This window comes from Pangasianodon hypophthalmus, chromosome 3 (assembly GCF_027358585.1).
Source record: "Pangasianodon hypophthalmus isolate fPanHyp1 chromosome 3, fPanHyp1.pri, whole genome shotgun sequence".
Taxonomy (NCBI): domain Eukaryota; kingdom Metazoa; phylum Chordata; class Actinopteri; order Siluriformes; family Pangasiidae; genus Pangasianodon; species Pangasianodon hypophthalmus.
In genome coordinates this window covers 21,563,791-21,576,142 of record NC_069712.1, presented here as the reverse complement: position 1 = coordinate 21,576,142, position 12,352 = coordinate 21,563,791, and the positions used below count along the sequence as shown (strand labels likewise).

The following is a 12,352-nucleotide window of genomic DNA, read 5'->3' as shown; positions in this document are numbered from 1 at the left end:
ACATGTCGACAGTGAGCTATTGTGTCTTCTGTACACTTCTCATCAACTGACTGTTTCTGTGACCTTTTACTGGACTTCCTGTTTCAAGTGACACTACAGACTGCTAACGTTAATACAACACACGTGGATACTTATGTAAGTGATGGCACTTTGGTGAAAACTTTAGACCACTGTCAAAAAAATCATCCAAATTTAGTGATTAAAGCCCAAAAGTTAATGTAAGAATTTAAGAGAAAAATAAACAGCCACCTGAAAATGTATATGTAGTTTGAGATTAGGGACTAACTCCATCACCTGACAAGTACAGCACATAAAGAAGTGGATTCTATTCAAAGGCAATACTCCTGACTGAGCTTACTTGATAACATCTAATCTTCTGAATCTGTATTCATTAGACTTCATAAAATCTTGTTTATTAACATCCTATTCATGAAGCTCCATGACACAGTGCTACTAGAAGGTCAAGGTAAAGATGTATTTAAAAAGTGTCTGCGGAGTCTGCTCAGAATCTGGTGATTTTATTTTATTTTATTTTATTTTTGGCAATTGCAACAGTCTTCTATATAATAATAATTTCATCCAAAATGTAAACATGTATTTAAAGGCACTTTGTCTATATAGGTAACACAAAAATGAAGATCTCATTTTATACTGTTTTACATAACAGTTTCATAATAAACATGTAAGAAAATGCAGATTTCTGTGGAGGTAATAATAGACAGATTACAGTAGATGCTCTATATTAGATTATTACAGATTATTACAGACATATTACAGATTATTGTCATCACGTATCTGCAGTGGATTCTGCAATATTAAAACCATGTTCTAAAATAAAACAAAAACATATATTTAGGTGGTTGCAGCAATATTTCATACGGAACAAACTAGTCCCTGTGATAAAACAAACAACCAGTAAACACGTTTATTTCTGTTAATATACAAACTAATACATTTGTATAGCACAAATATCATGTTCTGCATGGTCCTGTAATATATCAAACATAGTAACATGGGGACTGTTGTGATTTATGCGCTACATGTTGGAGAATATACCAGTGGCAGAAATGTTTATCATACTTTTAATCCAAGTTTCCTTAAAACATAACTTTGAATGTAAGCTACTTTAATTTGTTATGATAATGCATTGCCTATCATTCCGGGAATTTTAAATATCAGACAGAACTCCTCGTTTCATAAATAAGAGTGTATCTGCGCTCGGACTTGAGCGCGCGTGAGCATGTGCACAAAAGTGCGCGTGAGTTCAGGAGGAATCTGCGCCAGTGGTCTGGATGTCGGATGGGAAGTGAGCTGAGCTGTTTCGGTGAGAAATCTCGGTCACCCTGAGCTCTGTTCTCCTCTGCTCTGGTTCACTGTGCTGTACAGAGTGGTGTAGTGCCGGGTTACTGCCTGCCGCCGCGCTCGCGCGGACACTGAACAGATCCCGCAGACATCACGCGCACCGGCGCCTCTTGGGACAACGGAGGTCAAACATACATCAAGTGCTCATGCCCCGCATAGCCAGTAGTTCGATGGCACGATACAAACTATTTAGCTGCAAAAAAAAAAAAAAAAAAACAAGCCGTACAGTGCAATTGTCCATTGTTGAGCAGACGAGTGAATTAATTATTTGACCTAGCAACCTGCTACACCCAGAAAACTACTATTTGATGCAGAACAGGACACCTGCACACACACAGGGTCACAGTGCAGCCTTTGTGCATGCATGTTTATCACAAATCTGTCAGGACTGATCAAACACAACTTCTCCTACATACTGATTGAGATTTGTACTGAATGTGTGTCCGGTCTGTTTCCACTGAGCTTTTTTTTCTGTTTTGAACTTATGATCCTCTCCTAATACGCATATCGATATTGATTACAGCAGTGATGTCTTGCGTTCGTTTTCCACTAAAATTCGTACTGACATCAAACGTCTGGGATTAATTCCTGTTCTCGCCACGAAGCATGACATTGCTGCAGGAATGTAACTCATCAAGCCGCTTCCTCGCTGTCAAGCGGAGCAAAGCAGCATCCTGTACGGGCCGCCTGCACTCTCTGACAAAGATTTCTAAAAAAAAAAACCAGCTTGCCCTAATCAGTCCAATTAGCAAAGGTCGTTGTGTGTGCGCTCGGGTGAGTGGCGGGAGGTTGTGAAAACAGGGGGGCGGCTATTAGACGAAACGCGATCCCCATTCATCAACGCTGTAATAATCAGCGGCGCGCGGCTCTCGGGACGCTCTGATCACAACGATCCGTGGAAACAAGCTGTTTACAAACACTGCCAAGACGAGACGAGCAGTCCTGATTGGCCATGTCACTGCCACGCATCCGAGTTGGAGGAAAGGGTTGATACGTCCCAATCACACTCCTCTATATACATTCAAAATCCGTCCATCTCAATTACGCGCGACTGACAGCGCACTCGGAGCTTTGCGCTGCAGCTTAATCGATAGATCAGCAGCGATCTGTACCTGGGCTTGTAGTGAAGATGTGCGCGTTAGTTCCAGCTGATGCTGGTTAGTCTGCCTGAAGGATGCTGTGTTACGTACGACCCTCAAACGTTAGGAAGCCTGTGGACCCGGATTATTATAACATTCAAATGATTAACCACGTGTTGATTTACTGGAACATGGTTCATCAGAAATGTATGATTCATAATTAATAGTCCATGGGAATAAACCTTTTGTACACTTTGATCATTAAACAGCACAAAAAAATACAAATAAAACTAAAATGTTAAATTAAAAAAAAAAACTCTTCCATTAAAACAGTAACTGTCCAAATAATAGATTTATTAAATGGATTTTTGGAATTTCGTTTAGATTTTGCGCTCATGGACACGTCTGGGTCTTATTTTTATCTATTTAAAGAAGTTAGGCTATGTAAAGAGCAAATACAAAGTAATACATACTTACATATAATAATAATAATAATAATAATTATTATTATTATTATTATTATTATTGTTGTTGTTGTTGTTATTATTATTATTATTATTATTATTATTATTAACTTGGATAAACCTATTTTATAGGCCTATATTCAGTTGCAGGTCGGTGCCAAGTGTATATTAATAACTATTCAGTTAAAAGGGCTTTTGTGTGTGTGTGTCTGTGTGAGTGTGTGAGAGAGAGAGAGAGAGAGAGAGAGAGAGAGAGAGAGGTGTTACAGTCATTATATAAATTTGATAGATATAACAAGCTGTGTATAGGTATTTTCAGCAGTGTAGACATATTTGCTTTATTTTGTAGATTTTATGGACCTGTTCCATGTTTTCAGTAAATGAATGTACTGAGTGAATGAGATGTTAGACGCTGCTAGTTGTCTCTGCTCGCGCCCACATCACACGCCTGCATGGCTCCAGTGCACGTAGAAAAATCAAACGAGATTGGCACACCTTTTGATCCTTCACACATCAGCCTGACATTCCTCCTACAGGCGTCAGCGATTTTATAATTTCATATGACATGTGGCTGCGCCGAACTTTCTTGTGGTCTCGGAGTTGCATCGTTAACTCGAGATCAGACAGCATCACTGTCGAAGCACTTTTCTGAGCTTTTGCGCGAGAGGAGAAGTGTGACAGTGAGAGTGAGAGTGTGTGAGTGAGACAGATGCCTCACTGCTGCTACGCGCAATTGCGCATGATTAGAGAATAGGTTCACTGGATATATGAACAACCAAAGTTCATTAACACATGCAATGTTATTTGAAGCTCTTTAGTTCGAACTAAAGTCCAAGTTTACGTTTTTAAAACCTATTCCAACTGATGCATTTGCTGTTTTCTAATCGCAGCTTTCATCCGATTAAAAAAAAGTCATTTCTCATAAATTCCCGAAGATAAATTGACCATTTGGGAAAGGCATATTAATGATAGTCTGCACACTTGTCTTACCGGCAGAAGGCGTCCCTCGCAGAGTGCACTGTCCACTTTGAGTGCATGCTGGCTAACGGAACCTCTGTCCTCTGTGAACGCTGTCCCTCAGAGATTTAACTCTATCTTTAAAGCGCCCTCTGAGCTGCGAGTCGCTTCCGCACGCGCGCTTCATCCCTGCGCACTACAGACTCTGCTCATATACACCCTACACTCCATATTCGCCTATAGGCCTGCTGTTTTCCACAGTCAGGCTGTCAGGACCTTAGAAATGCTTTTTTAATTCATGCATTTTATTCATACAGCCAATATAAGTTCACATCAATAACAAAACGAATAGACTGTTGTTTTCTATGTGTGTACTATACTAATTTCGATTGTTCAATAGACAGTTATTAAGGAGATGAACCCAAATGAAGGCTATAAAAAGTTATTTAAGCAATGGGACTTTTGCATTCAAACTTAGTTACATTTATGCACGCACAATCTGCACCCACAGCCTCCTTGTGTACATTTTATATGCATGTTTCATATAGGACGTGGTGTGTTAAAAGACAGGTACAGAGTGTGGGCTTTGCGTTAGTCTGTGGACTCTGTGAGTGTAAAACTTTCTCTACGCCTTCTTCTCGTCTGCTGTGGGAGCGCCCCTTCTGTGTCGAGCGCTCTTTGGTTACTCCAACTGTCCGTCAAAGCCTGGACTTGAAAAAACACAGCATACAGAGAAAATCAAGGCTATTATTTCTATCGGTGGGCGGGTTTTAAATGAAGGGAATAATCAGTCAGCCAGTCCAGGGAGCCACCTCAAAGCATATCGGGTTACTTTGAATGACAGCGTAACCATGGCGAATAATTTGACTAAAACTATTGTCTTATCCTCGCCGTCCCTGGGTCGGATAACCAACCAATCAGAGTTCACACAATCGGTTTTCTTGCCAGCTTAGAATAATATTATTAAAACGAGCGAGCGAGCTTGGTAGTCGGGAGAACGCTATGCTGAAACGGCACAGAAAAGACGGCGAGCTGCTCACTCGGGAGGGAAAAGTTTGTCTTGTGTGTTTTAGATGGATATACGCTGCGTTACTGTCGCCTGAGTGGATCTGAAGTATCGGGCCCACTTCATTCGGAGGAAGGATTTTTTTTTATCGATATTCGAAGACGTTCTGAAATTGTATCGTTCATGGACTTCCAGCGCCTTGTGCTTGAGAATCGTTGTCCTTATCGATAACTCGGACGAAGCATTTGTCAGCGAAGAACCATGTCTATGCTTCCGACTTTCGGCTTTACGCAAGAGCAAGTGGCGTGCGTGTGCGAGGTCCTGCAGCAGGGCGGCAACATCGAGCGCCTTGGCCGCTTTCTGTGGTCCCTGCCGGCCTGCGAGCACCTCCACAAGAACGAGAGCGTGCTCAAGGCCAAGGCCGTGGTCGCTTTCCACCGGGGAAACTTCAGAGAGCTCTATAAAATCCTCGAGAGCCACCAGTTCTCGCCGCACAACCACCCGAAACTACAGCAGCTGTGGCTCAAGGCGCACTACATCGAGGCGGAGAAGCTGCGCGGACGGCCGCTTGGAGCCGTGGGCAAGTACCGAGTGCGTAGGAAGTTCCCGCTGCCCCGGTCCATCTGGGATGGCGAGGAGACAAGCTACTGCTTTAAGGAGAAGAGCCGCAGCGTGCTGAGGGAGTGGTACACCCATAACCCGTACCCTTCACCGCGGGAAAAGCGCGAGCTGGCCGAAGCCACCGGCCTGACCACCACTCAGGTCAGCAACTGGTTCAAAAACAGGAGGCAACGCGACCGCGCGGCGGAGGCCAAAGAAAGGTACAAGAAAGTGCATAGTTACTCATTTTAATGACAGTATGGATAATGTTACCCCTAAAAAGCTCGTTCAAGAGCACAAAGCCAGTAAAGCGGGTAGATCTCTGAGCACTCGTCCCCAAAAAGGAGTGACTATTCCGGGTTTCACTAGCCTACAACACTACAAGGTTTGTTTCCAAACTTATTAAAGGAGCTGAGCGCATTTATTCTTTGGACTGTTTTTTTTTTTTTTTTAAAAAAAAGTAGGTTGGAAATTCTAATTATTTTCTCAGGATTGTCCTTAACCAGTTATATGAAATATAATAAAGGCGCAGGAGGTGGGTTGTCAGAAAGCCGGGCTATTTGACAAACCTCTGCCATTGTTAGTTGTACAGGTTATTATTATTATTATTATTATTATTATTATTATTATTATTATTATTATTATTATTATTATTATTGTATACTACTACTACTAATAATAATAATAATAATCTTTATTGATCGTGTATGCATACATTGCTAAATCATAACTAAATCATATTAATATAAGAGATTTGTAATATTGTGACTGTATTATTTATTTCTGTATTTGTTTAGAAAGGTAGGCTTAAAATAGAAACGCTTAGTAGAGTGTTGCTGTCGGGTGTATGCTAATTCATCACTCCTCACTTCAGCTGAGATAGTGAAAACCCAATCGCAGATAATAAATCTGGTCATAATAATTTAGATGTTTTTATTGGCGTTGGTTACACACACACGATTTGATAGTACAAGATAACAACAGTGAGTGAGAATTGTGTAATTCAAGAATGTCCTTGATGAGATATGTGTAGGCCTCATCTCTCAGATGATATCACGATTATCAGTCGAGTATATACTTGTATTTTTCCAATCGCGAAGAATTGGGTAGGTAGGTTTTGAATAATTAATATAATCCCTGAAATTAATTAAAAGCAGAGAACAGTATAGGTCAGCTGTCGGGTTGGTGTGTTTTTCTTCAGCATCAGTGCACACATTACCTTATTTATTTTAGCTTATGCTGAACCTCTGTACCTTATACTGTACCTGTAGCTTATGCTGTACCTCCTGTTTATATCCCCCTGCTTTTTATACATTCTTTCATGCTGATTTTCAGCCAGAGTGATAGTTAACCCCGGTGTGTACGACATGTCAGGTCTCTGAGCATGACCAGAAAATGACTGAAATATTTTTTCTCAATGGCAACGTTGTAATATTTTACAATGACAAAACTTTTTACTTTCTAGTTTCTGGGTTTTGGTTTCATTTTTCTGCTTTATTTATTTATTTTTTATTATTAATTGTAATCTATTTATGTACAGAAGCTTTCTGAAAAGTTTCCTAGCTCTAGACGTGCACACAGTTATAGTTTGTTGCTCTTCTAAAGCCTCTGTCCTGTTTTTTTTTTTTTTTTTTTTCGTTTGTTTTTGTTCAGGGAAAACAACGAGAACTCCAACACGAACAGCCACAACGCACTCACGTCGTCCATGAACGGAAACAAGACGATGATGGGCAGCTCGGACGAGGACAAAACCCCCGTCGGAACTCCAGATCACACGTCGTCGAGCCCTGCGCTGCTGCTCACTTCCGCCTCCGGCCTGCAGCCTCTACACGGCCTGGCTGCTCCGCCTGCACCCAGCGCAGTACCAGTGCCAAGCGCCGTGACTGTACCAAGCGCGGACTCACTGCACCACCAACACCACCACCACGGCCTGCATGACACCATACTGAACCCTATGGCCTCCAACCTGGTCGATCTGGGCTCTTAAAACACAAAACGCTAGGAGCAGGACGCTTGTCGACTGCAGACTTGTGGAGCAAAAACCCAGACAGGGAAGGTGTTGGACAGAGGGAGTGAGTTGTGGATGATGTTTTGGATGGCCTACACTCAAAGCCAATAAGAGGGTCCTTGATGAGGTATTTTTCTAGAATGTTATGCTCAAAGCCACGGAACTACAAGGTCTTAATTCTTGTTTTCGACGTCGTTATTCCTTCAGATTTCGACACATCCGTGAATTGTCGGTCGTATACCCCATTTGTTTACATGTTTTCTTTTTTTTAAAGGCCATAGTAAGTTTCCTTTTGATGGGGTGCCGTCATATGAAGTGTTTTATTACCAGCACAGCGATTATTAAGCTTAGCTTATTTTCATTTGTATTTTTTTTTCTTTTTGGAAACCGACTGCATGTAAAACTTTGCGATCAAGTAATAAAATATAAGCCCGATCCCACCATAGTTTCATATACCCTTTACAATAAAAGCTAATGTGCATTTATTGAGAACGGTATGTGTTTGAATGGTTTTGTTTTGCATATGCAGTGCTTCCAGTTTGGGAGTCTAGGCTACAGATTGTAGCCCACAGGCAGGATACAGAACACTTTCTCGAGTTTGGAGGTATCCTCGTCGCGAATCTAATTCAGACTTGGTCATTTTGTTCAAATCCCAAGCAATCATAATTATAAAAATACTTTTCCGCTTATGCACCTGTCGAAAAATGACTCTAAAGCAGTATAATTATAGGATTTCACTAGCTAGATTTAAGTGAGTTGAGAGCAAAGTGTGAACTCGGTGTACAAATCAGCATGCTTCAGCTCAGAGTCGGTGCCTGGAGTTTTCCTGATCACACTGGCTTTTCTCAGAGATATCTCTGCACCACGGCTGATCACAGGTTAATACTAGGTGCCTTCATTTTTTATTTTTTTTTATCTTTAACACGCCCAATTAAACATTTACTAGCGGAAGCGAGGGTAGTTCTACAAGCACACAATGCTCCTTCCTCAGTGTTTGACATTTACTATAGTTCACTATATGCTGTAACTAGATCCACCATAGGCTTGAGAGTTCAGTGAAGATAAAGATACAGTGTGTATGTTAGGAGTGTTTCCCTACATGCTATCTAAAAACGTTTTCTTCCCCCCTTTCTTTTCCCAAATATGCACTTAGCATGAATGTCTCAGCACTGCTATTACAGGCGACCCAAAAGTCGCTGTTTATCTAATAAGGATGATGTGTGATACTTGCATATATATATATATATATATATATATATATATATATATATATATATATATATATATATATATATATAACCTTTTCTTTAAGAACTTATAATTTTTAAAAAAGCTTTAAATCTAAGATAATTTATACAGTGCTTCTATACACTATCTGGGATTAGGGATACGTGCATATATATATATATATATATATATATATATATATATATATATATATATATATATATATATATATATATATATATATATATATGAAACCTTTTCTTTAAGATGAACTTATCATTCAACATTTGGTCTGAAGCTATTATGGATTTAAAAAAGCTTTAAATTTAAGATCATTTGTACAGTGACTTCTATACACTATTTGGGATTAGGGTCATGTTCAGAACAGAGTCTCTATCTGTAAAGTCTGGCTGCTGCAGGGAGAAGGCATTAATCTGTTTCTGAATTTACTGTAGTTACTAATCACACTGTGCTCGGTCATGTGGCATGATGAGCTTAATTTTTTTAGACACATGATTCGTGGTCATTTTTACGCAACTTCGTTTATTCTGGTTACTTCTATGATAATCAATTATGTGCAATATTATTTTTTATTTATTTTCAATTATTTGCGTAGTGGTTGCTCAGTAGGCCATTACACATTTTACTCATCTTCTGGAGTTAGCATATTATACCTTCTGGGCACTGTTTATTAGTGACTTCACTAGACCTATCTGGCATTGCCTTTATGACAAGATCCTTTTCTCTTTCTCATTGCTTTAGCAGCTTATTTTACCTATAAATCACGACCAGTCATTCCAGTTCTTATACACTGATCAAGTGAAAATTGCAAACTAAAAAGTGGTTTAAACTACCTTCTTATTTAACCTCTTATTGTGTTCTTCCTGCTGCAAACGATATACATATAATTGCTGAACCTTTAATGGTAACTAATGAGGTATTGAATTAATTCTGCATCCAAGTAGTGAAATCATGACGAATCTGGAAAAGACAGACCTACAGATATCTGTGTTAGTCTAAGGATACTAAATACATCTTATGAAAGTTCTTGTAATTAGCTGAATAAGGTGTGGATAAACTGCAGTGCTGGAGTCTGAAGCCCTGACATAAAGATTTACATCAGTAGTTAAAGTACAGTACTTTAATATATAATATAATATCATATAATAATTAATTTTTATTCTGTTTCGTTTGGGACTGAATTGGAACTTCATGCCATTTTATCAGCTAAGCATGCACTCATAACCTTCTTCATTTGTTCACTTGGCTGTGAGCCGTATTCTTCTTTGCAGGAATTTATTTCACATTTTAACAGCGACTTCGCTGCCAGTGATAGTCGGGGCTTTTGTGAAGGGGAGGAGAGGCTGTTAAACTTTCTGCACAAGATGTTAGAAAGAAAAAAAACACAACTCAGCGCTAGCGAGGCTAACAAGCACTCATCATCTCCTCATGCAATTCAACACGCGTATTTAATGCTATTACAGGGAAACGACCACAAACTACACCAGAAACCCAGCACAGAACCAAACAGCCCTGCCCATTTGCACTACTCAGATTCTACAGATTCTACCATTCTCTCCCATCGTCGCTGGCCTCCTCTTTTTTTTTCTTTCTTTCTGGATGTGCATATTGTGCCAGGAGTTTAGTAACCAAGCTAAATTCTCAGCAAGAATTAAAAATGAATGCATGCATATCATCATCAGGATGCAACTGCTCTATTTATGAGCATGCATGAATTATAATTTATATTGTGAATTATTTGTGAATTTCTCCCAAATATTTCTTACATTCCCCATAATGTACCAAATTACCAATGTGATAACAAACCACTGCGATTCTAGATGTAGAGCCAAAGTCGACTATGAATGTGGTCCTGTCACATATAGCTTGGCTTGCAGAGATATATATAAAATAATCTAATAATTTAAGGCTAATTACTGTGTCATTACTTAAATACAACATCCATCATTTTCTTTAATGCTTTAAAAATTATTGTTTGAGAGCAGATTTATCTCTTTTTAGCAGTTAAATTAGCTGTGACTTTTTTTTTTCTTTTTTTTTTTTTTTTTTGGGTTCAAATGCCAAACTATTAAGGCCTTCACGTGCAAATTATGTTTTTTTTATTATTATGATCGCCTATTTGTAAAAACATTATTTCTTTATTTTCCGTCCTCTTACCTATTACGTGTTTTTTTTACTGAATTGTTTATGTTTAAGTAATCAGGTAGTCGTCATAATATTTTAGGCTTGTAGGCCTGATTAATTTTAATCCTGAAGCTAACTCTTCGCTAAAGCCTGGGAAGACTTCAAATAAACAAAGTGCACATTACATGTGAGTACTAATCATCATTACCATCGCAATTGACAAATTCACTCTTCCTGGCTGAAAAGCATGATTTATGAAATTCGGCCGCAGGCTGTCATTATGTCCCGGGAGAAGGCTGTGGAAATTATAACAATTAACACCATAAGGTTTTGCGTGAGCTCCAATAGATGAGACTGTGTGTCTTTCATCAGGGGGAAATATTTATTTCTCCTCTAATTTTAGATATTATTGTTTGCCTGCGTTTCAGAACCCACACAGAGGTTTTTCAATTCATTTCGCATTTGTGTAATTTATTTATTTATTTTTTAAATCACACATCAGCATAAACTTTACTTTGGCATATTTTGGTTTTAATTTCTGCTGATTATCCTGTTAGGTGCCACTCAATCATTTACTAATATTTAGCAAACAGCACGTATCATACAATAATCGACAATACAATAGCAAGACATTTCTGTAAAACTAAAAATCAATAAAATAAAATCAAATAAAACGCCTTACATTGATACATGGATCATTCTCAGCCAGATAATTAACAGTAAAAGAATTAATATCCTCTCATGCCTTTAACCTCCTGTTCCCCAAAACAATTCCAACCTCTTGTATGAGTGAACTACTGTGTGTCTCTCTTTATCAGAACTAGTCAAGAAAAAAAAAAACTTTTTTCTGTTTGTGTAATTAGCAATGTTTAGTTTATTCCATTTTTCTGAGTCACATATTAAAGGGATTACCTTTACAATTTTACAAAAGCTGTTGTGTTGGAAAAAAAAAGTGTGAAACTGTATCATCAGACAAATGTACACAAGTGAAAAACAAATTATAAACCTTATATAGATGGGCTGTTGAGACAAGCATGTCGACAGAAGCCCAGAAAGGCTTATCATTCTTACAACAATCATAAAAAGCGAGAATATATTATTAAGACATGATAGAAATTATGAGTTCTTTTTTCATGACTTTACTGATCAGCGTGCAGTGACAATAAAAGAGCTGCTAGATGTGTTGTATCTAGGTTTCCTTTCTTTTCTTACCTTCTCTTTTCTTTTTTTGACTTGTCTTTTTCCCTTTTCTTTTCTTTTCTTTTCCTCAATTCCTAAACAATGTTAAAACATCAAGTCTATCCCAGCTTCTGCTTGACTGTTTACTTGGCCATGTGCATCTTATTTACTGTCTGAAGTGCAGTCTCATTAGGCATCACTGGTGGCGTTCATGGTGGTGGAATGAAGTACAGAGTACAAAGAAGGCACAAGTCGTTAAAAAATAACATTCTGGAAGTCATCAACACCCTCTGGTGACTGACTGCCAGGTTACAGAGTTGAATGG

General features: G+C 38.7%; 1 protein-coding gene across 1 annotated transcript; it reads left to right on the top strand.

The window, feature by feature from the left end:
* The first annotated feature begins 4,917 nt into the window (after positions 1–4,917).
* six2a (SIX homeobox 2a) lies at positions 4,918–7,968 on the top strand. Its single transcript, XM_026933654.3, has 2 exons — positions 4,918–5,689; positions 7,122–7,968. Exons 1-2 carry the CDS (start codon positions 5,130–5,132, stop codon positions 7,453–7,455), a joined length of 894 nt encoding a protein of 297 aa, XP_026789455.1. The 5' UTR covers positions 4,918–5,129; the 3' UTR covers positions 7,456–7,968.
* Positions 7,969–12,352: the final 4,384 nt, after the last annotated feature.

What these genes read in the sequence shown, in the direction of transcription:
- six2a (XM_026933654.3), top strand. Translation starts at nt 5,130, where the DNA reads ATGTCTATGCTTCCGACTTTCGGCTTTACGCAAGAGCAAGTGGCGTGC. An exon ending in GCGGCGGAGGCCAAAGAAAG is followed by an intron (nt 5,690 to 7,121) that starts GTACAAGAAAGT and finishes GTTTTTGTTCAG; the next exon opens with GGAAAACAACGAGAACTCCA.